This window comes from Mytilus californianus, unplaced genomic scaffold, assembly GCF_021869535.1.
Source record: "Mytilus californianus isolate M0D057914Y unplaced genomic scaffold, xbMytCali1.0.p SCAF_141, whole genome shotgun sequence".
Taxonomy (NCBI): Eukaryota; Metazoa; Mollusca; class Bivalvia; order Mytilida; family Mytilidae; genus Mytilus; species Mytilus californianus.
Genome location: NW_026262628.1, coordinates 1,315 through 29,233, shown reverse-complemented (window position 1 = coordinate 29,233; position 27,919 = coordinate 1,315). Strand labels below are relative to the sequence as shown.

The 27,919-nt window shown below is 33.3% G+C and overlaps 2 protein-coding genes across 2 annotated transcripts; one reads left to right on the top strand and one right to left on the bottom strand.

The window, feature by feature from the left end:
- Positions 1 to 6,354: 6,354 nt before the first annotated feature.
- LOC127725152 (zinc finger matrin-type protein 5-like) lies at positions 6,355 to 8,157 on the top strand (the record flags this gene model as incomplete). The annotated part of the gene is made up of 2 exons (XM_052231982.1): positions 6,355 to 6,715; positions 8,047 to 8,157. Coding segments are annotated over 2 exons (458 nt in total), but the record flags the coding sequence as incomplete, so codon positions are not given.
- A 5,824-nt stretch (positions 8,158 to 13,981) lies between these two features.
- On the bottom strand, positions 13,982 to 27,477 carry LOC127725151 (uncharacterized). The gene is made up of 5 exons (XM_052231981.1): positions 26,950 to 27,477; positions 22,335 to 22,496; positions 18,924 to 19,094; positions 18,198 to 18,289; positions 13,982 to 17,941 (listed from the first exon to the last, which is right to left on the bottom strand). The coding sequence occupies exons 1-5, from the start codon at positions 27,099 to 27,101 to the stop codon at positions 17,688 to 17,690; spliced, it is 831 nt and encodes a 276-aa protein (XP_052087941.1). The 5' UTR covers positions 27,102 to 27,477; the 3' UTR covers positions 13,982 to 17,687.
- Between the last annotated feature and the right edge of the window lie 442 nt (positions 27,478 to 27,919).

Below are 27,919 nucleotides of genomic sequence, written 5' to 3'. Positions count from 1 at the left end.
GCATGTGATTTACAGCTATATTTCAATGTTTTTTAAAGAAAAAAGCAATTTATTGTAGTCTCATTATAATAGTGTTTACCTGCTACTGATGCATTATGATAATTGTTATGTTATCTGTTTTATTTGTTGCTGTTGTTATTCGTATAGTGTGTTTCTTTTTTTCAGAATTGCAATATGGTATTTTATGTTCTTGCATACTATAGAGACGTTAATCAAGTGTCTTGTTTTAAATTCTGATAGGTCGAGTTATCATCAAACTTCAAAATGTTGAATTAGTTGAATTGTACTGCTAATTGTAATTTTAAACTTAGTGATGTGCAATTTGATAAGTTATTCAATAGATTACACTCGTGTCACAGGATATCGATGTATACCCTAGGTGGTCATTCAGGTTCAATAAACAATGACAGGATGTTGTTGATTAATTCATCTGTCGAAACAACAGACCAATCCGCATTATTTTCCAGGACTCACACGCAGTACTAGTTATCTCTCATACCTCAAAATACAGAACGCATCAGCTCAATCAACATTGTGAGGGTCTTGATGGGGTTTATAGAATCAATGAATAGTATATTTCAATGTGAAAATAAATTTTGAAAAAGAATTTGACTCTGTTTTCCTCTTTGTTTCTATCATTTATCATATATTTTGTTCTCCATAATCACAAAAACGCACTACCCTTAAAGTATTAATAACATGGAACAATTCAGAAACAACTCAAAAACATCGTTGTACATGTATAAATAATTCTATTTTATTCAAAACACTGTTCTCATAACATTATAGTCATAAGCAATAAGGATAATCCAATCAATTTTGTTGATTGTATAATTCACGGCTGAGTAGTTGTGTAATCGTTGACACGTGCCCGCATTATTTTATGAAAATAACGAATATCTCTCTAAGAGCGCATTTCTTTCTTACACAAACGATACAAACGGTTCAGCGAGCACACGTTTAGATCATTTGTTTCTAACATACGTTTGCAAAGTTTGCATAAACTTTGACAAACTATACACTCGCTGCAAATGCGTCTATAGTTTGTCGTTCGTCGTTTGTTAGTACAAACGATGAATTTCTTTCTAACTTAAACATTTAATCAATACCTAAACATATTTTTCGCACTAAAAAAGATGTATGTTCTTGCTTGTCATAACTCAAAACAATGTCTAAAATTACTAAAATTTAGGTATTACCATCCTTTCTTTCATTTCTGTTATCTTCAATAAAAAGGCTTATCATCACTATCTTCATACATTTATATATCTGATGAAGATGAAGAACTGCCAAAAAAATTAAATATGCATAGAGGAGCGATGTCCTCTGTGTCTATAACATCTTATACGGAGGCTATTTTCCCCGCGTAATAAGTTCAAATACCAACAACATGTGCATGCGTTTTCACAGTTCAAACAGGGTCAGTAAACACTGATTAAACGATGCATTTGTTTCTACTTTTGTAACGTTTAACAAACTATAACAAACGGCACACAACGTTTACCAAACTTTGGTTAGAAAGAAATGCACACTAAGTTCGTTTTTAAAATCTAAAAAATTACCTCAGGGACTCGGTTTGCAGATTAAAATTTTGTTAATTTTTGTTTTTTAAATCTTTTTTTCGTATTTCCTGTCTATTTGAATTACATTACTCACGTTTTTAACGTTGGCATCAATATTTCTTTGTTTTCTAGCAATGTGCAGTTTACTATCCATATCCGTATACTGAAAAATCCTGGGAATTTGTAAGATCTTTCTCTTATATATTCGAACAATTGTCAACACATTATTTGTGACTTTTTGTCCTGTTACTTTTTGTCCTATCAAATTTGTGACTTTATGTCCTGTGACTTTCTGTCCGTTTACCAATGAGCATATGTCATTTTTGATGGAAACATATTGGCTATCAAAATAATTGTGTTTTTACTAAGTATTAAATCAATTTAAAAATACTGCTTGTCCACTAAATACTGTAGCCCATATTAAGGAGTATTCTATGAAATTTAAAAAATACTATTGCTTATCTGGTATTAAGCAGTATTCTTGTCTGTTTAGAGTAGGAATAATGTCCCCTGCTGAAGAATATGAATGACAAGTCTTGCAAAGGAATAAGATATAAAGCACATAGAAAACCTGATTCTTCCAGTCTGTCTTAAACAATTCACAAACGTTTTCTTGCACTAAATACTAATATAAAGGAGCATGTTTCAGCCGAACTATGTATTTTTCGGTTCCATGTTATACAATTATAGCCTTTGTATGAGGTCGATACAATGATATATTGACCTAAAAAAAGTATATGGACTGAGGACGATATACTTCTTTGGGTCGATGTCTCCTCTATTGACCTCATGCATAGGCTATAATTGTTATATTATTAATTTACTACCATATTTGTATCAAAATCGTCAGTGCAAGTATATTCTCTTTTTTCGATCATTTAGTTGTGTTTTAGGCAAACGTAAGACCTTCAATATGGAAAAATATGGAAACCGTAAAGTTGGTTATAAAAGGGCCCGCCTCGACATGACAAATATGAAACAATTCCTTGAGAAAAGTAACGGCCTAATTTATAACAAAGCATTTACAAAAAAAAAATATCAGACTTGAAGTAACAACAACCACTGAAGTACATGCTCCTGACTTTGAACAGACACACAAAGAAGGTGGCGATGTGTATGTCCTTTTTTGGTCATAAACCTCTTCACTCCTATCTTTTTTATGCATTCTTTGGCTTTCAAATATTTTTGCCACCCACTTCCAAACCCATTGTCTCGGTAGTTCTTTATGGCTAGGGATCATAGACCCTGCCCTAATGAATAGCTATTGGATAGTACTACAACGTGAGGGTAAAGAATTTCTGGGGACAGTATTCTTAACGGCCGAAAATTTCGTCCGTAACACGGAAAAATGGTCAAAATTGATAAAATACACATTGGGGTCACCCACTTGTTAAATCAATTGCCTCGGCAGTTCTGTATGGCTAGGGATTATAGACTCTGCTACTTACCCCAGAAAATCTTTACCCTCACGTTGTAGTACTATTCAATAGCTATTCATAAGGGCAGGGTCTATAATCCCTAGCCATAAAGAACTACCGAGATAATGGGTTTGACAGTGGGTTGCCCCAATGCGTATTTGATCGAATTTGGCTTTATTTCCATGTTTCGCACGAAATTTTCGACCTTTAGGAATGCTTACCCTAGAAATTCTTTGCCGTCTCGTTGTAGTTCTATCCAATAGCTATTTATTAGAGCAGAGTCTATAATCCCTAGCCATACAGAACTGCCGAGACATTTCGTACAGGAACCTTTTCATTTGCTGTATTTCTAGTTTTCATATTTTAGAACACATTTTTATATAAAACTGGTCTTGTACAAAATTTTAATACAATAAAGAGAAAAATACTTTATTTGTAGGTGTTTCTACTGAGATTTTAAAAGAAAACAAAATGTGATTCACGTTTGGTGTGTTTTCGCCAGCACCTGACCGTCAAAAAATGCATCCTTTTGTGCACCAACTCATTGGCGTCATTATATTTCAGAATACATATAGTATCATTGGCGCCAAAGAAAAGTATATACGATTTAAAATAAACAGCTGCGCCATGAGCGCATGATACGCCCGTCGTCTTGTGTGTGAATTTGTATGCAATAAGCATAAATAGTTTCTGACATACGGCATGACATGCGAAAACCCCCTTTTTTTTAACAAAAAACTCATTATCTCTAAAATAAAATTTTGAATCAAAATCAAAAAGTATACAGATCTTTAGATTGATATAACTAAGAAGTGTGTAAAATTTTAAGCAATAATCATAAATCTTTTTTGAGATACGGCGCGACATGTGAAAAACCCCTCCCCCTTTTTTTACAAAATACTCAATAACTCAAAAATAAAATTTTGAATCATCACCAAAAAGTATACAGATCTTAAGGTTAATATAACTAAGAAGTGTGTAAAGTTTTAAGCAATAATCATAAACTGTTTTTGAGATATGGTGCGATATGTGAAAAACCCCTCCCCTTTTTTTAACAAAATACTCAATATCTCTAAAATAAAATTTTGAATCATCACCAAAAAGTATACAGATGTTAAGATTAATATAACTAAGAAGTGTGTAAAGTTTTAAGCAATAATCATAAATTGTTTTTGAGATACGGCGCGACATGTGAAAAAAAACATGCACCTGTTTTAGTTACTAAGTCCCGTAACTCAAAAAGTTTTAATCTTATTTTCACCAAAAAGTATACAGATCGTTTGACCATCATAAGAAACAACTATGTTAAGTTTCATGAAATTTGGATAAGTCATTCTCAAGTTACGGTGCGACATGTTTACGCCGGACAGACAGACGGACAGACGGACAGACAGACGGACGGACGGACGGACACCGGACATTTGTATACCATAATACGTCCCGTCAAAAATTGACGGGCGTATAAAAAAGGAAATGACTTCCCAGCTACATGCCAGGGCCTTTTATAGCTTGCTACATACGGAATGATTTTTGCTTGCTGTACGGTGACCATTATAATTGCAAACTTCTACCTGGAACTATTACACTTACATTATTGTAATAGTCCCAGCTTCTATTCTGGTGAAAAGTTTCTCATTGACAATCATACCACATCTTCTTATTTGTATGTATATATTTTTCAATTTTCTGAGCCATTCAGATCTTTTCATTTTATAAAACGACAGTCTCTTTCATTAATATAATCCAATTTTGCAGAAGATCCATTGAAAATATGTGAGTTTTACAAGTTTCTATAAATCTACCTGTATATTTTTAGAAACAGTTAGGCCGTTTCCTTTTCCCAGTTCACTTCCGAGAACAGTAATAGCCTGGAATACATTACCGAAATCGACAGTGAAAGCTCCAACTATATGGAAGCTTTCAAGACTGATTACATAGATGAAGGAATGTTTTTATCCTGCTCCAACTGTACAGCATGCACCATATTTTTTTTTATCTTTGGTCTTTTATTGTAAATAGACATTACCAGCACCTACGTAACGCACAAGTATTGAGTACTCATTACTGAGTTTTTTTAACTACTATATCAAAGAAGAAGAAGAAGAGTGTTGGCTTAAAAGACTTTTTTCTTCTTCGAATAAATATTAAATATGCTATCTGCAGAATGGTAGGAACAATTCGGGAACATTCAGACTTTTTTAGATATACCTCCTTCTATCATCTAAAAATATTTTTTTCTCGTTTTCAGTCCTAACTATAAAGGTTGGAATTAGTGATTACTTGTGAAGATAAATAAATCAAAAAAAATATACAGAATTTCTTGTCTTGATGTCTTTCAATGTTAACGTTTAGGTCCAAGTTTTTTTTATTTATTACAAACATATAATTCTTTAAAACTTGGTTGATTTTAAATAAATGACTAGCCTCGACTTTAAAATAAGAAGGAAATCCAAAGAATAAATAATTCTTAAGTTTAAATGAATCCAACCGTAAGATAGATGTCCATTTAAGTCTTTAAATCTCCCCATTCAGTCCTGAGTTGTGGCATCAGAAAAATTATTTTCCCGTCTAGATGAATGGAATTTGTTAATTTGAAGTTTATCTATTGAAAAGTGAAAAATATAAATAAAACTACCATCTTTGTAGTTTCTGGTCCGTCCAAGTTTACGTAAATTTTAAGCATGTGATGATTAAACATAATTTGTTCAATGAAAATTCGAAAATCTTATTTCATGTAGGAGAAAATTTTTCAAATTTTATTTGAGACAATTATTTTAAAAATATGAGAAAAAAAATCAAAATTGAAAAAAATATTTCAAAACATGAGTAAAATATTTCTAATTTTATCTACATGTATGAAAAAACATTTCAAATTTAATTCAGAAAACACAAATGTTATTGAATAAAACTTAAATTTGAAGGAGTGAAAAAGAAATTGCAATTTAAAAATTGCCCTGTATATTTTCAGGTCCATTCTGGTCTTTAGTGCTACCATTATCAGTATTCGATTTAACTATAGTTTAAAAAGCTTCTAAATGCACACAAATGTGCATAGGATTTTTTTTTTAAATAAATATGGTTAAAATATCATTCCAGAACATGAATGTTGCACTGAAACGTTTTATTGGAGTATATTTGGGTATATTGGGGTAAAAAGTCATTTTGTGATCGTAAGCGGCTGACAAGAAAGGAACAAGTTTCAATGAAAAAAGTGATTTAAAATTAAATATATTTATAAAATAAAGTATTGTTGGTGTTAAAATAACATGGAAATGCCTAAAATGCTATTATTATTCAATAATATTTTGTTGAAACTGTTTTTTGATGTATATTGGGGTATATTGGGGTATGTTGGGGTATATTGGGGTAAAAAGTCGCACCCCTGCCAAGACGTTATTACTGCGATTTTTGCGATAAATCGTTTGCTGATAACCCGGTAGCAAGGAAAAATCACATGAATGGAACCACCCATCAAAGAAACAGAAAGCAGCATTACGATTCATTCCGGGATCCCGAAATACTCTTGTTTGAAGAAATCAACAAGAAGCCATGTAAACATTTCTTGCAAAGTGGGACATGCACTTTCTTTGATAGTTGTAGATTTTCTCATCTACGTGAAGATGAAAAGGAACAACTGAGAACTCAAGCAACAGAAATGAAAACAAAAAAATACAAGAGACAAGACATAAAGAAGGATGAAAATGATGAGGATCTCAAAACTTTTTTTACAGAAGATTGAGAGTGGTCAAAAGTTTGATCAGAAAGAAGGAAAAAATATACATTCAGGAGTAGTGATTCCAAAATATAGCATTCCAACATTTTTACAAAGGCAGTGTCTGCGCGTACCCGCATGCGGGTACGAATAGTCAAATTGCCATTCATAGGCTACGCGTACCCACATCCGGTTTTATAATAAAATGCCATCGGATCAGGAATGAAACGTTAAATATATATACGTAAATTATCGATAATATGGGGATTTCGTGTAGAACGAGTGAAGAGTATGAAAAATAATATTTTCAAATTGTATTTATTAGATAATGATACATAATAAACATTGCAAATTAAATGCACATTGATGGAAAATGAAACTGTACAGTCCCTGTAAAAGAAGAACATGATAAAAATTAATACTGTTACAAAATGTAAATGCAAATTTAAAGAATAAAATTTTACTGATTTTGAAAAATACCCATATGAGATTTAAAAATAATCTTTTAGTAAAATGTAAAACAGAAACTGAAATTTTAAAATATCTTAAACGACTAAAATTAAAGCTTGGGTGTCTATATAAAAATTAAAGAAGCAAGTAATAATGTCAAATTAAACCAATTAATATAAAAGATTCATGAAGCTAATTAAGATTTGGAACAAGTTTTACGTATCCACTATGATTGTTTTGGCACATATTTCAACCCTGCACATTTCAAATGTTGCCAGTCCAAACAACAATCACAGGCCAAAGAGTCCTGATCGTGTAGTTTTTTTTTGACATTTGATACATATCCATTCGCATGATTCTCTTCTTTCGTTGATCCTAATTTTAAGTTGCTTCCACGCTTCAAAGGTAAAACATTTTTTGATGCGCTGAAGGTTTACATTTTCGTCAAATATTTTGTTATTTATTAACGAAGCATCTAGAAGATTATTGGCATCGGCCTTTGTTTTATCAGAAATAATTTTTGTGTTTCCAGTTCTTCTTTTCTCTGCAGCTGCAATTGACTCCGAGTTTCTTTTATACAATTGTATAAAATTAATCGACTGATAGGTCTGAACAAATTGTTCCAATTCATGATAACTTTGAAATGTCTTCCCCACATGTATATCACTCTCTTCCATTTTAAGAATATTTATTAACTAAGAAAAACAGTTCACTTACCTATATATAAATATTTATAAAAATTCTGAGTAGTTTTAATCAATTTATTCACTAATTGCGACAAATTCCGTATATATTTCACGTTTCATTCCCGATCCGATGGCATTTTATTATAAAACCGGATGTGGGTACGCGTAGCCTATGAATGGCAATTTGACTATTCGTACCCGCATGCGGGTACGCGCAGACACTGCCTTTTACAAACTGTTGCAAACTTGCCACCATCGCTTGTACCGCCTCCACCAGATAGTTTCTTAGACCTTGAGCTCAAAGAATGGGGATAATCATGTACACTATACATGTATAATGTTTTTTTTTTATTACAATAAAATTGAGAATAATCCTTTTTTATGTATCGCTTATGAGCATTCTGATATTTAATTTTTCCTAGGTGATGCAACAATACATGTACATGATTTAATATAATCATTAGAAGTTAGAACCATACATTGTACATTTAGTATTTGGTGTACATGTACAGGATTGTAATGCCACAGTACCCAAATTGCACCAAGCACCCAATGTGTACCCATCATGTATACATTAATTGGCTTAAAGAGTGACGGATCTAGATCTCTTTCTAAGAGAGTCAGACTGAATAATTCGTAACTTTTATCATTAAGTAAATTGATTTAAGTCTTTCAAAATAGCTAAATATTCTTAAAGATACACAAAACGGCCACATTACATATCAACAGATGAAATTTCCAATAAAAAAATGTTATTTAGGGAAACAGTGCATGAGACCTTCCACATCCAAAAAAGGAGAAATTAAAATATGTTGCAGACTTCCATTTTATACAAAATCATAAAAAGCATAGACTATTTTTTTTAGATTGTAATAAAATGCTCCGCTGGGCGCAGCTTGATACGACCGCAGAGGTCAAACCCTGAACAGTTGGGGCAAGTATGGACACAACATTCAAGCTTGATACAGCTCTGAATTTGGATTGTGATTAAATATTTGACACAGCATAGGTTTCTGACACAGAATGAATGTGGTCTTAGAACTTAAATTTTTTTAATTTACCTATTATGGTCCAATATCCAAAATCTAAATACATGGTTACATTCAGCATATCAAAGAATCCAAAGAATTCACAATTTTTGATGAAATCAAACAAAGTTTAATTTTGGACCCTTTTGACCTCAATGTGGACCAATTTGATAACGGGGCCCAAAAATCAAAATACATGGTTAGATTCAGCATATCAAAGAACCCCATATATTCAATTTTTGTTGAAATCAAACAAAGGTTAATTTTGGACATCAACTTGGACCAACTTGAAAACTGGGCCCATAATAAAAAATCTAAACACGTTTAGATTCAGCATATCAAAGAACCCCAAGAATTCAATTTTTGTTAAAATCAAACTAAGTTTAATTTTGGACCCTTTGGACCTTAATGTAGACCAATTAAAAAACGGGACCCAAATTTAAAAATCTAAATACACGGTTAGATTTGGCATATCAAAGAACCCCAATAATTCAATTTTTGATGAAATAAAACAAAGTTTAATTTTGGACCCTTTTGACCTCAATATGAACCAATTTGATAGCGGGGCCCAAAAATCAAAAATCTAAATACATGGTTAGATTCAGCATATCAAAGAACCCCATATATTCAATTTTTGTTGAAATCAAACAAAGTTTAATTTTGGACCAACTTGAAAACTGGGCCAAAAATCAAAAATCTAAATACATGTTTAGATTCAGCATATCAAAGAACCCCATATATTCAATTTTTGTTAAAATCAAACTAAGTTTAATTTTGGACCCTTTGGACCTTAATGTAGACCAATTTGAAAACTGGACCCAAAATTAAAAATCTAAATACACGGTCAGATTTGGCATAACAAATAAATAAATGTGGTCAAAGATTTTACAAATCTAATGTGCCATACTGTGCAATTAAAGATTACGTCTTGAAATTTTTCAATATTTGAAATTTGAAAAAAAAAAAATATTGTAGGAATAATTCTTTTTAATTTCTGAAATCTGAAATGAGAAAAAATTGACCCCCCACAATTTCTTTTTACCCTCCATAAAAAAGATTTTTTAAAATAATTACCCATAGTGCTAACTTAATCTATTTTATAATAGAATTTAAAATATGGTGTCAAATCTTTCATATGGATTTTTTTGTAAAAAAAAAAAGATGCAACATTTGCAGATATTTTTACTGGTCTTCCTTTATAAATATGCATTTCTTTAAACATAATTTAAAAGCAGTGTAAGGGAAGTAATCAAAACGTTGTATGTGGATTACCTCCCTTACACTGTTTTAAATTGTCTTAATTGTTCATTAACCATTACTTTATACATAATTTAAAAGCAGTGTAAGGGAGGTAATTCAAATGATGTATTTGATTTATCTCCCTTAGACTGCTTTAAATTATGTTTTGTACTAAAGTATTTGTCCATATAAAAATGCTTGTTTTTTGCCCCTTTTTTGGCCCCTTATTCTTAAAATTTTGAGGTAATTACCCCCAAAATCAATCCCAGCATTCCCTTTGTGATATGGAACCTTGTGGTACAATGTCAGAGAGAGCCATACACTAACACACAAGTTATGTCTGGAAGTTACAAAAATGCTTATTTTTGGCCCCTATTTGGCCCCTAATTCCTTAACTGTTGGTACCATAACCCCTTAAATCAATCCCAACCTTCCTTTTGTGGTACTGAACCTTATAGTAAAATTTCATAGAGATCCATTCACTTAAACTAAAGTTAGAGTGCGAAAACCAATGTGTCTTCGGACGACGATGACGACGACGACGCCAACGTCATACCAATATACGATCACAAAATTTTTTTGCGGTCGTATAAAAAAAACAAGAGTGCACACACTGAAATGTCTAGCCTACCATACTGACTATTGATTTTATGTTGATAGTCCTAAATATAATGTTTTACTACAAGTATCACATTATAAAATTGAGAATGGAAATGGGGAATGTGTCAAAGAGACAACAACCCGACCATAAAACAGACATTAACATTCATGATCCTAGAAAATGAGGTCAAAGTCAGATAAACCAAGCCAGAAATACATGTACACCTTTAATACAATCATTCCATACACCAAATATAGATGACCTATTGCTTATGATATTAAAATAAAATGCTCCGCAGGGCGCAGCTTGATACGACCGCAGAGGTCGAACCCTGAACAGTTGGGGCAATGTGGACACAACATTCAAGCTTGATACAGCTTTGCATTTGGATTGTGATTAAATATTTGACACAGCATAGGTTTCTGACACAGAATGAATGTGGTCTAAGAACTTAAAAATTTTAAATTGGACATTCACCTATTATGGTCCAATATCCAAAATCTAAATACATGGTTAGATTCAGCATATCAAAGAACCCCATGTATTCAATTTTTGTTGAAATCAAACAAAGTTTAATTTTGGACCCCGATTTGGACCAACTTGAAAACTGGGCTCATAATCAAAAATCTAAATACATGTTTAGATTCAGCATATCAAAGAACCCTAAGAATTCAATTTTTGTTAAAATCAAACTAAGTTTAATTTTGGACCCTTTGGACCTTAATGTAGACCAATTTGAAAACGGAACCAAAAATTAAGAATCTAAATACACGGTTAGATTCGGCATATCAAAGAACCCCAATAATTCAATTTTTGATGAAATCAAACAAAGTTTAATTTTGGACCCTTTGGACCTCAATGTGGACCAATTTAAAAACGGGGCCCAAAATCCAAAAACTAAATACACGGTTAGATTCAGCATATTAAAGAACCCCAAGAATTCAAGAGTAAAACCCCATTGAAATTGGTCAAGAAATAAGCAATTTAAACGAAGTATCTTCTTTTGCACAATACTGTGTATTAAATATTTCTTGCTATTGCGCAATACTGTACAATTGACAATTTCTTGCTATTGCGCAATATTGTGCTATTGGATATTTCTTGCTATTGCGCAATACTGTGCAATTGAAGATTTCTTGCTATTGCGCAATACTGTGCAATTGAAGATTTCTTGCTATTGTGCAATACTGTGCAATTGAAAATTTCTTGCTATTGCACAATACTTATTATATAATTTACACATCCTGTTTCGTGTGTATCTCCTACCATATCATTATTATTTGCTTTTAAATATAAATCAGAAATAACCAACTTAAAATGGAAAATTTTAAAAGAAAAAAAAAAGGAAAAAAATTAAAAAAATTAAAAAAAAAAAAATCTCCCCCCCAAATTTTTTGAACCCCTTTATGATTCATCACCCCCAAACTCAATCCCAGCCTTCCCTTTGTGGTATGGTACCTTGCAGTAAAATTTCAGAGAGATCCATACACTTGAACACAAGTTATTGTCTGGAAACTAGAAAAATGTGTTTTTTGGCCCCTTTTTGGCCCCAAATTCCTAAACATTTAGGGCAATTACCCCAAAACTCAAACCCAGCTTTCCCTTTGTGATATGGAACCTTGTAGTACAATTTAAGAAAGATCCATACACTTACACACAAGTTATTGTCCTGAAACTAGAAAAATGCTTGTTTTTTTGCCCCTTTTTGGCCCCTAATTCCTAAAATATTGAGGCAATTACCCCCATCATCAATCCCAGCCTTCCCTTTGTGGTATGGTACCTTGCAGTACAATTTCAGAGAGATCCATACACTTGAACACAAGTTATTGTCTGGAAACTAGAAAAATGCTTATTTTTGGCCCCTTTTTGGCCCCCAATTCCTAAACGTTTCGGCAATTACCCCCAAACTCAATTCCAGCTTTCCCTTTCTGATATGGAACCTTGTAGTACAATTTCAGAAAGATCCATACACTTACACACAAGTTATTGTCATGAAACTAGAAAAATGCTTGTTTTTTGCCCCTTTTTTGGCCCCTAATTCCTAAAATTTTGAGGCAATTACCCCCAAAATCAATCCCAGCATTCCTTTTGAGATATGAAACCTTGTGGTACAATGTCAGAGAGATCCATACACTAACACACAAGTTATGTCTGGAAGTTACAAAAATGCTTATTTTTGGCCCCTAATTCCTTTACTGTTGGTACCATAACCCCCAAAATCAATCCCAACCTTCCTTTTGTGGTATTGAATCTTGTGGTAAAATTTCATAGAGATCCATTCACTTAAACTAAAGTTAGAGTGCGAAAACCAATGTGTCTTCGGACGACGACGACGCCAACGTCATACCAATATACGACCACAAAAATGTTTTTGCGGTCATATAAAAACAGACCAAACCATGGAAATTTTTATATTGACCAATGAACCATGAAAATAAGGTCAAGGTCAGATGAGCGCTGCCAGACAGACATGTACACCTTAAAATCATTCCATGCATGATACAGGTTATGTTCTTCTCATATATTTTATGATGGTATGATACTAAACCCCTAACGGGAGGGATTGTGTTTGATTTTCATATGATGAAGACATAATCTTTCTATCAGTTTAATTGAACTCTGGAACTGGCATGTCAGTATCTGCTAGTAGTCCTTTGTTAATTTATGTTGATTATTGTCATTTTGCTTAGTTTCTTCTGTTACCTATTCTAACATTGGACTCGACTTCTTTTAAACCGAATTTTACTGTGCGTATTGCTGTGTGTTTGTTTATTCCATATTGGCTAGAGGTATAGGGGAAGGGTTGAGATCTCACATAACATGTTTAACCCAGCCACATTTTTGTGCCTGTCACAAGTCAGGAACCTCTGGCCTTTGTTAGTCTTGTATGTTTTATAAAAATTTTGGTTCATTTATATGTTTCAGAATTTAGTGTGACGTTTATTTTCACTGAACTAGTAAACATTATTGTTTAGGGGCCAACTGAAGCCCACATCTAGATGCAGGATTTTCTACTGTGTTGAAGACCCATTGGTGGCCTTGCGCTGTTTTCTGCTCTTTGGTCAGATTGTTGTCTCTTTGACACATTCCCCATTTCCATTCTCAATTTAATTTGTGACCATGAAATCACCAATTGATGCCGTCGGAGCTTAAAATACAATACATGCAGTTATCTCCTAATTTGCTCTTAAGTGAACATTTGATAAAAGGTATTTGACCATACATTTCCCTTGTATGGAAAGAGTCATTGATTAATATTTAAATTAAGAACAATGATGAGAAAAATAAATATACAGATATGTATTTATTTATAGCTTTGCCTACATTGTTATTTTAATACACTTTTTAGTATGTGAATATTTACAATGCTATAAATAGTAAACACAATATTTCGCTAGACAAACTAGTTTCATTGGGTTTGCATCTATCCAGGTAAAATTTGGATGCAGATAAGAAGCTTTTGCAGCCAATTGTACAGATTAGTCAATCAGATCTATAATTGTGCTGCATAAAAATATTGTATGCAGTAAAGATTTTTTGTATGATATATGAAATCAATTGTAGTAAGGTTAGTTTGCAACATTCATTGGCCAATATTATAAGGATATTAAGGATGATGTCATGAAATGAACTTAATCTTTATCCTTGCTGTATTTTTAATGTTTTTATTCATCAGATTCCAAAGTGTGAAACTTGATAAACCAAAAGTTTTTCTTCTCCTTCTTGCTGCAGTGCCATACTCAGTGTTCACTTCTATAATTTGGAAAGTGACGTTATCAAAAGGATGTATGTTTAAGGGAAGATGTCTTGTGAGGGGACAGTCTTTCGTTAGTTTTGTACCCATGATCGATGGTTAAATAGATTTGTATGTTATGTATCTTAGGCATTTATGTTTATTTATATATATATATATTATATGATCCGTTCATCCTATTTCGACTCTTCAAAATTCAAGAGTCTATCCTAAATTGAAGTAAATTATATGGCCTCCCAAATACTGTTTCGATTCCTAACATCACTGAAGAGACATTAATAGTTGAAATCTGGATATGGTGTTCAAATTTTTGCACCTCATGTTTGCGGTATACCATCTTTTCCGCAAGTTTATTGTTTTCTGTTTGGTATTAAATTAATAATTAAGATCCATTTTGTTACATCTTGTGATCTGTTTATTTCGCAATTGCCAATGGCAGTCTGCAGGGGTTAAGAACATCCATTGTTCGACCTGTTAGTCAAATGCGTTTTGTTTAAATATATTTTTTCACTTTTTTGGTCTTTTGGAAAATGTTGTTTATGCTGTATTTAGACCCCTCTACCAAGAAATTTGTTTTGCATGCACACGTATAAAAATTGCAGATTTTATCCAACGCAATCATAGGTTTGAACGTTGTTCTCAATTTAGACATATTTATATATAAAATTGATTATTGCTTTAATAGAATATAAAATGTTCTTACCATTATAATTAAGTTTGGTTAGTCAAGATAAAACACCTTATTTAATCCAACCCATATCCCCTTTCTCAATTAGGTCAAGATGAATTCTTTATGAGCAAAATATTACATTTGAATGATATTAATTAAAAGATTTCTGAGCCATTATCTGCCAAATTATAATAAAATGCTCCGCAGGGCGCAGCTTGATACGACCGCAGAGGTCGAACCCTGAACAGTTAGGGCAAGTATGGACACAACATTTAAGCTTGATACAGCTTTGCATTTGGATAGTGATTAAATATTTGACACAGCATAGGTTTCTGACACAGAATGAATGTGGTCTAAGAACTTAAAAATTTTAAATTGGACATTCACCTATTATGGTCCAATATCCAAAATCTAAATATATGGTTAGATTCAGCATATCAAAGAACCCCAAGAATTCAATTTTTGATGAAATCAAAAAAAGTTTAATTTTGGACCCTTTTGACCTCAATGTGGACAAAGTTGATAACGGGGCCCAAAAATCAAAAATCTAAATACATGGTTAGAATCAGCATATCGAAGAACCCCATATATTCAATTTTTGTTGAAATCAAACAAAGTTTAATTTTGGACCCCGATTTGGACCAACTTGAACACTGGGCCCATAATCAAAAATCTAAATACATGTTTAGATTCAGCATATCAAAGAACCCTTAGAATTCAATTTTTGTTAAAATTAAACTAAGTTTAATTTTGGACCCTTTGGGCCTTAATGTAGACCAATTTGAAAACGGAACCAAAAATTAAGAATCTAAATACACGGTTAGATTCGGCATATCAAAGAACCCCAATAATTCAATTTTTGATGAAATCAAACAAAGTTTAATTTTGGACCCTTTGGACCTCAATGTGGACCAATTTAAAAACAGGGCCCAAAATCCAAAAACTAAATACATGGTTAGATTCAGCATATTAAAGAACCCCAAGAATTCAAGAATAAAACCCCATTGAAATTGGTCAAGAAATAAGCAATTTATATGAAGTATCTTCTTTTGCACAATACTGTGCAATTAAATATTTCTTGCTATTTTGCAATACTGTACAATTGACAATTTCTTGCTATTGCGCAATATTGTGCTATTGGATATTTCTTGCTATTGCGCAATACTGTGCAATTGAAGATTTCTTGCTATTGCGCAATACTGTGCAATTGAAGATTTCTTGCTATTGTGCAATACTGTGCAATTGAAAATTTCTTGCTATTGCACAATACTTATCATATAATAATTTACACATCCTGTTTGGTGTGTATCTCCTACCATATCATTATTATTTGCTTTTAAATATAAATCAGAAATAACCAACTTAAAATGGAAAATTTTAAAAGAAAAAAAAAAGGAAAAAAAGAAAAAAAATGAAAAAAAAAAATCCCCCCCCAAATTTTTTGAACCCCCTTATGATTCATCACCCCCATCATCAATCCCAGCCTTCCCTTTGTGGTATGGTACCTTGCAGTACAATTTCAGAGAGATCCATACACTTCAACACAAGTTATTGTCTGGAAACTAAAAAAATGCTTATTTTTGGCCCCTTTTTGGCCCCCAATTCCTAAACGTTTTGGCAATTACCCCCAAACTCAATTCCAGCTTTCCCTTTGTGATATGGAACCTTGTAGTACAATTTCAGAAAGATCCATACACTTACACACAAGTTATTGTCATGAAACTAGAAAAATGCTTGTTTTTTGCCCCTTTTTTGGCCCCTAATTCCTAAAATTTTGAGGCAATTACCCCCAAAATCAATCCCAGCATTCCTTTTGTGATATGGAACCTTGTGGTACAATGTCAGAGAGATCCATACACTAACACACAAGTTATGTCTGGAAGTTACAAAAATGCTTATTTTTGGCCCCTAATTCCTTTACTGTTGGTACCATAACCCCCAAAATCAATCCCAACCTTCCTTTTGTGGTATTGAACCTTGTGGTAAAATTTCATAGAGATCCATTCACTTAAACTAAAGTTAGAGTGCGAAAACCAATGAGTCTTCGGACGACACCGGACGACGACGACGCCAACGTCATACCAATATACGACCACAAAAATTTGTTTGCGGTCGTATAAAAATCAGACTGAATTCTTTAAAGTTTTTTTATAAATTCTCCTAGAATCCAAATCTAGGGTTTGTTCAAATATATGTGTCTTAAAAGTGCTCTACAAATAAAGCAGAATTTGAATAAAGAGGCCTCTCTCAGAAGGACATTTCAACAAAATTTCATTGTAAATTAAGAAGATAAACCTAGCGTAAGGGACATAACTTTTACAAATCACTGGTTCTTTATCTCAATCATTTACAGAAGTATATTATAAGCTTCTAAGCAACACAAAATATTTAATTCTATTTCACATGAGTGCTTAAAGAGCATTGATGAAACTGATTATCACAAACACATCACTGATGAAAGGAGTAAGTTCCAAAAGCTGTTAACTGTTTTTATTAAAAATTAAAATTAAGGATGGATATGTCCTGTACAATCTCAATAAGCTATTATACCAATACATATCATAAAGTCATTGTAATATTACACAGATAATTCCACCATGTCCGTCTCTCATGTAGAGCCTCCATCCTGCCTTCCCATGATCAGGATCACTGAAGTCATGTTCACTGTTGTTCGGTAAGTAAACTGTAAGAAATGACCGTGGTCCATGTCCTAAACACAGGAGAACCTGTTTAAGCTGACCATCATGGAGGTAGTGATACAAGTTTTCTCTGTAATTGTGGTTTGTTTGAAAGTGTTGGGTTACTGTCAGTAAAAATCCAACTACAAATAAAAAGAGAAAACAATTATATTGAGAGACTTGTTTTGAGACAAACAAAATAAAAGAAATAAATACATATTGAAATTTACTCTCAGTACTATTCCATTTTCTTATGATTCTTAAGGAATTCTTCTGATATTTCTTTCAAGCTATCTTTACTCTGAATCAATTAGTAATATTGCATTTATATTTGAACAAATTTTAAAATCTTTCTTGTTGTACAATATGCCTCCAGTAGTTAGACCTATATATATATACCTGTTTCATTGACAAAGTGAATTTCTTTAGGAAATCCTGCCAGTGTTATTGACTGTGTTATAGTGACTACTGCATCAGAATCTATTGTCTCCCTGTAATAATAGTATTTGTATAATCTTGATGCATGGTTCTGAATTTTTAGAAAAAATTTCACACTGAAAGTTAACCAAGCAACAATCAGTCAATCAATCAATCAATCAATCATCATGATACATTTCATATTAAATCATAAACAATAAGCTCTCATGTAATCTATTTTATTTCTTTTGCCAGTTTATTATAATATACTAGTAATTATTTTCATAATCAAATTTATACTGTTACAGAACTTTTGCTGTTCAAAAGTCAAAATATGAATAAAACAAGAGGCTGTCAGATTGACAACAAACCAGATTTTCCTGCAGAGGTCGAACCCTGAACAGTAGAGCAAGTAAATAATGCAAATAAATACAGGTTAAGATTCAGCATTCCTGATTTGGACCAACTTGAAAACTGGGCCCAAAATTGTAACCACATTGAATAATTTCCTGACCCTTTGGCAAAATTATTTGCTTTTGACTGTATCATAAAATGTATATAGGTGACATAGGTGGAATCACAAGATTTGAAAGTATCACAAAGATTGGTGGAACTGGAGCATTTTGTATATATCATAAATCTATGTATTGACCTTTGGCGAACTTGAAGAAAAAATAGTACAACTTTGAAACTGGAATAATAATGTACCTGTGAATCTTTAAAATAAGCAGAAGATTATCCACAGCAATGGCAGCTCTCGTATATGTCTTGCCAATGTCATCAGTGAAACTCACTTCCCCAACAACTTTGAATGTTGTGAATTTGATTTTGTCTTTAACTTTTAAGTCGTCTTTCTCCCAAAAGTTGCTATCAAGAGGCCTAAAATGTAAAGTAAGATATTTTAAAAATAAGAATTTTTTGAGGCTACTAACTAATATTTCGAAAAAAGATTTAAGATTCTCCATCTGAAGACCAGTCTTGTCCTCTGACAGAGAGGTCAAATATCAGTCCTTTGAAGAAAAAAAATCTGCCTTTTCCCCCTCTTTCATCAATATGCAGCTGTTTAAACTATAAACTATAGCTCATCAGATTAAACTGCACCAGATACACAATTTTATATGAGAATTTTCGATAAAAATGATTTATTTTATTCGTCGTACCATTGATATTAAAACTTTTAAAGTGACTTATTGACTCAAAGGATTGGGTGTTCTAATTATTGTTTTTATATTTCACTGTATTATATACATACTGTTGTACGTTTGTTTTTTCTACATTGGCTAGAGGTATAGGGGGAGAGTTGAGATCTCAAAAAACATGTTTAACCCCGCTGCATTTTGCGCCTGTCCCAAGTCAGGAGCCTCTGGCCTTTGTTAGTCTTGTATCATTTTTAATTTTAGTTTCTTGTGTATAATTTGGAGTTATGTATGACGTCCATTATCACTGAACTAGTATACATATTTGTTTAGGGGCCAGCTGAAGGACGCCTCCGGGTGCGGGAGTTTCTCGCTGCATTGAAGACCCATTGGTGGCCTTCGGCTGTTGTCTGCTCTATGGTCGGGTTGTTGTCTCTTTGACACATTCCCCATTTCCATTTTCAATTTTATACTTTGTGAATAACATATGTCACTATAATAAACAATTTACTTACTTACTTACTGTAAAATTAATGTCTCTTTAGTGATGCCCAAGGCCAAAATACAAAAATGTATTTGATAACCAAAACCTAATTGAAATTTTGAAGAGCTAATTTAATTGAAAAGGATAGTTTTAAATCCTAATTTAAGGGCAATCACTCCTACAAAGAGTGACAATCTACTAACTGTATCAGCGAAATTTGACTTGTCAGTAGATCTTGCCTTGCTGATCATTTTTGTGATTTAATATGTATATTTATCTATTATAATTTTTATCATAAAAGGCAAAACGCAAAAAAAATGGTAAAAATTGTCATTAAAGGGCAATAACTCCTATAAGGAATCATCTGAGGACTTCTTCCATATTGTCTTAATTGTAGATCTTGTCTTGCTGATCATTTTTGCTTACTTAACTTTCTATCGATCTGTTATAAATTTTATGATATAAGGCAAAATCCTCATCAAAGGGCAATAACTCTAATAAGGAGTTGCCTGACTTTTTTGACCATGTTTGACTTATTTGTAGAACTTGTTTTGCTGATCATTTTTGCAATTTAAATTTTCTCCCTACCTATTATAATTTTCAAAATAATAGGCAACAATGTAAAAAAATAGTTAAATTTGTCATTTAAGGGCAATAACTACTATAAGAAGTTGTCTGACAGTTTTGACATAAATGAACAATTGGTAGAGTTCAACATTCTGAACATTTTTGCCCTTGTCAGATTTTTCTCTATTTATAACAGTTTTCAAAATAATAGACAAAACTTGCATTTTCTCTATGTTCTATTTTAAGCCATGTCGGCCATCTTGGTTGGCAGGTGGGGTCATCAAACACTTTTTTTTAACTAGATACTTCAATGATGATTGTGGCAAAGCTTGGTTAAATTTGGCCCAGTAGTTTCAGAGAAGATTTTTGTAAAAGTTAACAGACAACGATGGACGACGAGTAATGAGAAAAGCTCACTTGGCCCTCGTGGCCAGGTGAGCTCAAAAGTACTATTGTAAACAAAATTAAATACATTTTACAACAAATGTCAAAAAAAATTTCCTGAAGTGAGATCTCAATCTTTCTACTAGGTTTTGGATTTGAAAATGTTTTGGCCTCAAGTATCACTGAAGAGACATTTATCAATGTTTATTGTCGAAATGCACATCTGGTGCAGTAAAATTTGTACCGTTAACATTATTACTAACACTGCAAATAAATTCATCTGTTATTAAATAGTATACATAGTACAAGTTACTGTAGTAAATGTTGCAGTATTGCCAACACTCAGAGGCCAGGCATCACAGAGGCCAATATAGCAGAGTTAAGCAAAGTTGTAACATGTTTAAGTAAGGTAATAATTCTGACACATTTGAGTAAGGAAAATAATTGGACGTGCTTGATAAAATATTTGCATAAAAGGTCATCTTAACATGACCCCTTATGGGAAGTCTTCAAATTTTAAACACCACGAAACAAATCTCACTGTGTAAAGTGAAAGAAAGATTTGATTTTATTCTGATTGTTCTAATCCAGTCTGAATATTTTTTACTGTTAGTACATGTAGTACAGAATCTAGGAATCATTCAAAATGTGTTAGTCTCCCAAGAAAGACATGTGTCCCCTGCCTTCTCCACACACAGTGGTACAGAATCTAGGAATCATTTAAAATGTGTGAGTCTCCCAAGAAAGACATGTGTCCCCTTCCTTCTCCACATACAGTAGTACAGAATCTAGGAATCATTCAAAATGTGTTAGTCTCCCAAGAAAGACATGTGTCCCCTGCCTTCTCCACATACAGTAGTACAGAATCTAGGAATCATTTAAAATGTGTGAGTTTTCCAAGAAAGACATGTGTCCCCTGCCTTCTCCACATACAGTGGTACAGAATCTAGGAATCATTTAAAATGTGTTAGTCTCCCAAGAAAGACATGTGTCCCCTGCCTTCTCCACATACAGTAGCACAGAATCTAGGAATCATTCAAAATGTGTGAGTTTCCCAAGAAAGACATGTGTCCCCTGCCTTCTCCACATACAGTGGTACAGAATCTAGAAATCATTCAAAATGTGTGTTTCTCAAGAAAGACATGTGTCCCCTTCCTTCTCCACATACAGTAGTACAGAATCTAAGAATCATTTAAAATGTGTGAGTTTCCCAAGAAAGACATGTGTCCCCTGCCTTCTCCACATACAGTGGTACAGAATCTAGGAATCATTCAAAATGTGTGAGTTTCCCAAGAAAGACATGTGTCCCCTGCCTTCTCCACATATGTTAGTACAGAATCTAGGAATCTTTTAAAATGTGTGAATTTTCTAAGGAATATGTGTGTCCCTATCATCTCTAAATGATATACATTGTATTAAATCAGTAATGATGAAATCTTTGTATCATTTAAATATCCCAGTGAGGTCTTCAAAACAGAATTAAAATAGGAAAATACTTATTTGTTCTGTTCAGGATCTAATGGTTAAATCATGCTATAAAATACTCACTTGTTCAGTATAGGACTTAATGGTAGTAACGAGGGAAGATCAACAAATTTAACCTCTCCTGAGGTTGTAAGGAGAACCAATATATCTGCCACAGATCCCATGCTGAACATTTCTCCTAAGTAATCTACTTCATTTTGGAAACCATTGCAAGAACTTAACAACCTGCGTAATAAATCATAACACTTAAAATATATGCTGGTTTTAGGGTTTCCGTGTGATATCAAAAAGACTATGGCCTCAATGTTTTTTTGTGTTGTGTAGTATATAAATCAGGGCCTCAATGTTTTTGTGTGTTGTGTAGTATATAAGTCAGGGCCTCAATGTATTTGTGTGTTGTGTAGTATATAAGTCAGGGCCTCAAATTTTTTGTGTGTTGTGAAGTAAAGAAGTCAGGGCCTCAATGTTTTTTTTGTGTTGTCTAGGATATAAGTCAAAGCCTCAATGCCTTTGTGTGTTGTCTAGTTTATAAGTCAGGGCCTCAATGTTTTATGTGTGTTGTCTAGTAAAGAAGCCAGGGCCTCAATGTTTTTGTGTGTTGTCTAGTTTATAAGCCAGGGCCTCAATGTTTTTTGTGTGTTGTCTAGTTGATAAGTCAGGGCCTCAATGTTTTATGTGTGTTGTCTAGTTTATAAGTCTGGGCCTCAATGTTTTTGTGTGTTGTCTAGTTTATAAGTCAATCAGTATTTGTTTCACAACTGATAAACTGATAACATGAAAAAGCTTTGTTTTTTTTATATGTAAATCAAAGTTCTGGAGAAAGGATTTCTACTTGTGGGTACAGTTTTTGGGATTGTATTTATGTGGGGCTTGATTTGTAGTTTTACAAGGTAAAACGAAATTACCCACTACATTGATGAAAACTAATATCTACAAATAATCCAAAGTAGTATCTGTCATTGACCATGTTGACTGTATATTGTAATAGTACACAATGTACGTCTGTTAAATAATTCTATCACAACCAAAGTACTGACATTCTGTTTACTCAGTGTGCCAGTACACACTCTATCTTATAAAAAAATGTCCTGACATGCTGTTTACTCAAATAGCCCGAAGACCATGTGATTTGGGTCAATATCCCTAATGCGCCTCAAAATGAGGAACTCAAAAGTTGTGTGTAAACAAAAAATCTCTGTGTAGTGATATTTGAAATGTTTCTATGATAAACAAGTGACTGAGCTTAACCATTTGTGTTGATTTAGAAAGTAGGGGAACATAGAATAAATGTGTAAAAAGTATGGAGCTATTAAATGTGTTCAAAGTATTAAATTTTCAAAGAACTTATTGTGTTAAAAAAGGGATTTTTTACCATGAGGAGCCGCATCACGAAAGGATTTTCGGGGTTTGCTAATTTACAGAAAAAGTAATCTCACTTCATACCCCGAAAATTTAACCACATATGTGAAAATGTCTAAGCTTCGAAACGAGCCATCATACATATCCAAGTTAACGATATGGACTGAGCAACAGAAGAAAACGTTACCATTACCGCCTATGGAGAAACAATTGCGAACATTGACCCATTTGTATTCTTTTAAATAAAAGAACTGCCATACTGTTTACTAAGATAACCAGTAGACAGTTATATTTGTGGGCTGTTTTCTGATCTTTGGTCGGTTTGGTGTCTCTTTCCACACATTCCACATTTCCATTCTCAATTTTATGTATAATAGAAAAACAAAGGATATGGATACTCCATGACACAAAATCAGTACATGCACAGCAAAAAACACACAAAAAGCAACAGTACAGCGCTATAGTCTTATTTAAATCAAAGAAGTAACATACTGTTTCCCCAAATGAACAAATTGACAATGAGATTTGTATTCACTGATTAAATCAGTATGCTAATATGACGTGCTTCTTTCGCATTGTAAACAGCATGATAAAATTCTTGATATAGCTATACTTAGCGCAGACTCAGAGATGCACATATTAATGGCTGTTACTATTTACCTCCCATGTAAATCCACATGTATTGTAACCTATGTGCAAACACTATGAGGATTTCTTTGTGTTCAAATTGAAATTGAAAAAGAAACTACAGAACCGTTATTCCTATTAATAGGCATAACAAAAGGAATATATGCATAAGATCATAAAATAAAATGCTCCGCTGGGGCGCAGCTTGATACGACCGCAGAGGTCGAACCCTGAACAGTTGGGGCAAGTATGGACACAACATTCAAGCTTGATACAGCACTGAATTTGGATTGTAATTAAATATTTGACACAGCATAGGTTTCTGACACAGAATGAATGTGGTCTAAGAACTTAAAAATTTTTAATTTACCATATCATTATTATTTGCTTTTATATATTATTCAGAAATAACCAATTTAAAATGGAAAATTTTAAAGAAAAAAAAAGAAAAAAAAATCCCCCCCCCCAATTTTTTGAACCCCCTTATGATTCATCACCCCAAAACTCAATCCCAGCCTTCCCTTTGTGGTATGGTACCTTGCAGTACAATTTCAGAGAGATCCATACACTTGAACACAAGTTATTGTCATGAAACTAGAAAAATGCTTGTTTTTTTGCCCCAAATTCCTAAACGTTCAGGGCAATCACCCCCAAACTTAAACCCAGCTTTCCCTTTGTGATATGGAACCTTGTAGTACAATTTCATAAAGATCCATACACTTACACACAAGTTATGGTCCTGAAACTAGAAAAATGCTTGTTTTTTTGCCCCTTTATGGCCCCTAATTCCTAACATTTTGAGGCAATTACCCCCAAAATCAATCCCAGCCTTCCCTTTGTGGTATGGTACCTTGCAGTACAATTTCAGAGAGATCCATACACTTGAACACAAGTTATTGTCTGGAAACTAGAAAAATGCTTATTTTTGGCCCCTTTTTGGCCCCTTATTCCTAAACGTTTTGGGCAATTACCCCCAAACTCAATTCCAGCTTTCCCTTTGTGATTTCAAACCTTGTAGTACAATTTCAAAAAGATCCATACACTTACACACAAGTTATTGTCATGAAACTAGAAAACTGCTTGTTTTTTGCCCCTAGAGGCAATTACCCCCAAAATCAATCCTAGAATTCCCTTTGTGATATGGAACCTTGTAGTACAATTTCAAAAAGATCCATACACTTACACACAAGTTATTGTCATGAAACTAGAAAACTGCCTGTTTTTTGCCCCTTTTTGGCCCCTAATTCCTAAAATTTGGAGGCAATTACCCCAAAAATCAATCCCAGCATTCCCTTTGTGATATGGAACCTTGTGGTACAATGTCAGAGAGATCCATACACTAACACACAAGTTATTGTCATGAAACTAGAAAAATGCTTGTTTTTTGCCCCTTTTTTGCCCCTAATTCCTAAAATTTGGAGGCAATTACCCCCAAAATCAATCCCAACATTCTCTTAGTGATATGGAACCTTGTGGTACAATGTCAGAGAGATCCATACACTAACACACAAGTTATGTCTGGAAGTTACAAAAATGCTTATTTTTGGCCCCTAATTCCTTAACAGTTGGTACCATAACCCCCAAAATCAATCCCCACCTTCCTTTAAAGCTATTGAACCTTATTGTAAAATTTCATAAAGATCCATTCACTTTAACTAAAGTTAGAGTGCGAAAACCAATGTGTCTTCGGACAACGAGGACGCCAACGTCATACCAATATACGATCGCAAAATTTTTTTGCGGTCGTATAAAAATTTATTAAATAAAAATAAAATAAAATTCAGTGAAATTTAATGAATGATCTTGGCGCATTAACGTCATGTCAAAACATGACTTCATACCAATAGAAACTCTCAAGCTGAAGATTATTCCGTTACGTGTATGCTCTGAATGCAGATTATATCGCATAAAAATGGAGTTTGGAGGTAGTTGTTGTTTCATTTTCTATTCTATTACATCATTTGCAAATTCATGGATTTCAGCAAATAAACTTGGCTGCTCACTCCTTAGTTACGACATGTCAACTGTGGATTTGACAGTAAATAGTAGCCAACGAAAAAAAAATGTTTGGGTTAAGAATTATAAGGATTGAACACATTTTTTCTAGTGGTTATTTAAGAAATAAGTCATGCAAGCCTTAGATTTATTTGAAATTTGTAGCTTTTATTTTACAGGGGGGGGAGGGGGTAAAATAGAACAGTCATACACATGGCAATCTAACCTTCGCTTCAGTTTTTCAAATCACCGTATTTGTCCTATTAGAATCGAAATAATTCATGCAAGTCATAGATTTGTTATCATTTTAACATGGCCTTGGCCGTTATATTCGTTAATTTTATCCCTTGCTAAAGCTCGAGATAAAATTTGAATATGAAGTCCCAGCCCATGTGAAAATTTCCAACAAATCTATGGCTTGCATGAATTATTTCTGAACTAATATTCTGTTTACTCTGATGATGAGTAGACAGAGATATTTGTATTGTATTCATTTCAAAGAAATCACATACTGCTTAATCAGATGACCAGTAGACAGTGATATTTGTGTGTATTTGGGATCTAAATTAAAGTACTGACACACTGTTTACTCAGTAGACAGTGAGATTTGTGTGTATTTGTGATCTAAACTAAAGTACTGACACACTGTTTACTCAGTAGACAGTAGAGATTCTCTATTCAAAGAAACCAAACTTACATATTACTCATGGTCAGACTATACACTTTACTCTCGTGAGTTATAGGATCCATCTGAAGGGTATCAGTAAGAAGTTTAGTACGTAACCGATCATTTATCATTTCACCGTGTCTGTCATATGTCAGGAAATCCCTATAAAGAATATTAAGCATGCAATAAAATTAACAATTATACATCTTAAAAGAACAGTACAAAAGATTTCCTAGTTTTAAGAATAAGCAAACTTTTTCAAAGATTTACTCAATTCCAAAATCATTAGCTCACCTTTCAAGGACTCATTACAACAAATATATACATAGAAATTTTAAGCCATATTTAGACAGCAGCCAAAGAGTGGATTTAAAGTCTTATAGGACTGTAAGTATGATTTATTTTTTCCCTTTGCACTTTGATGACTTGACTTGACTTATGAGTTTGACTGTCCCTTTGGTATCTTCTGTCTCTCTTCTGCACTTTGATGACTTGACTTGACTTATGAGTTTGACTGTCCCTTTGGTATCTTCCGTCTCTCTTCTGCACTCTGATGACTTGACTTATGAGTTTGATTGTCCCTTTCGTATCTTCCGTCTCTCTTCTGCACTTTGATGACTTGACTTGACTTATGAGTTTGACTGTCCCTTTGGTATCTTCTGTCTCTCTTCTGCACTTCGATGACTTGACTTGACTTATGAGTTTGACTGTCCCTTTGGTATCTTCCGTCTCTCTTCTGCACTTCGATGACTTGACTTGACTTATGAGTTTGACTGTCCCTTTCGTATCTTCCGTCTCTCTTCTGCACTTTGATGACTTGACTTGACTTATGAGTTTAACTGTCCCTTTGGTATCTTCCTTCTCTCTTCTGCACTTCGATGACCTGACTTGACTTATGAGTTTGACTGTCCCTTTGGTATCTTCCGTCTCTCTTCTGCACTTCGATGACTTGACTTGACTTATGAGTTTGACTGTCCCTTTCGTATCTTCCGTCTCTCTT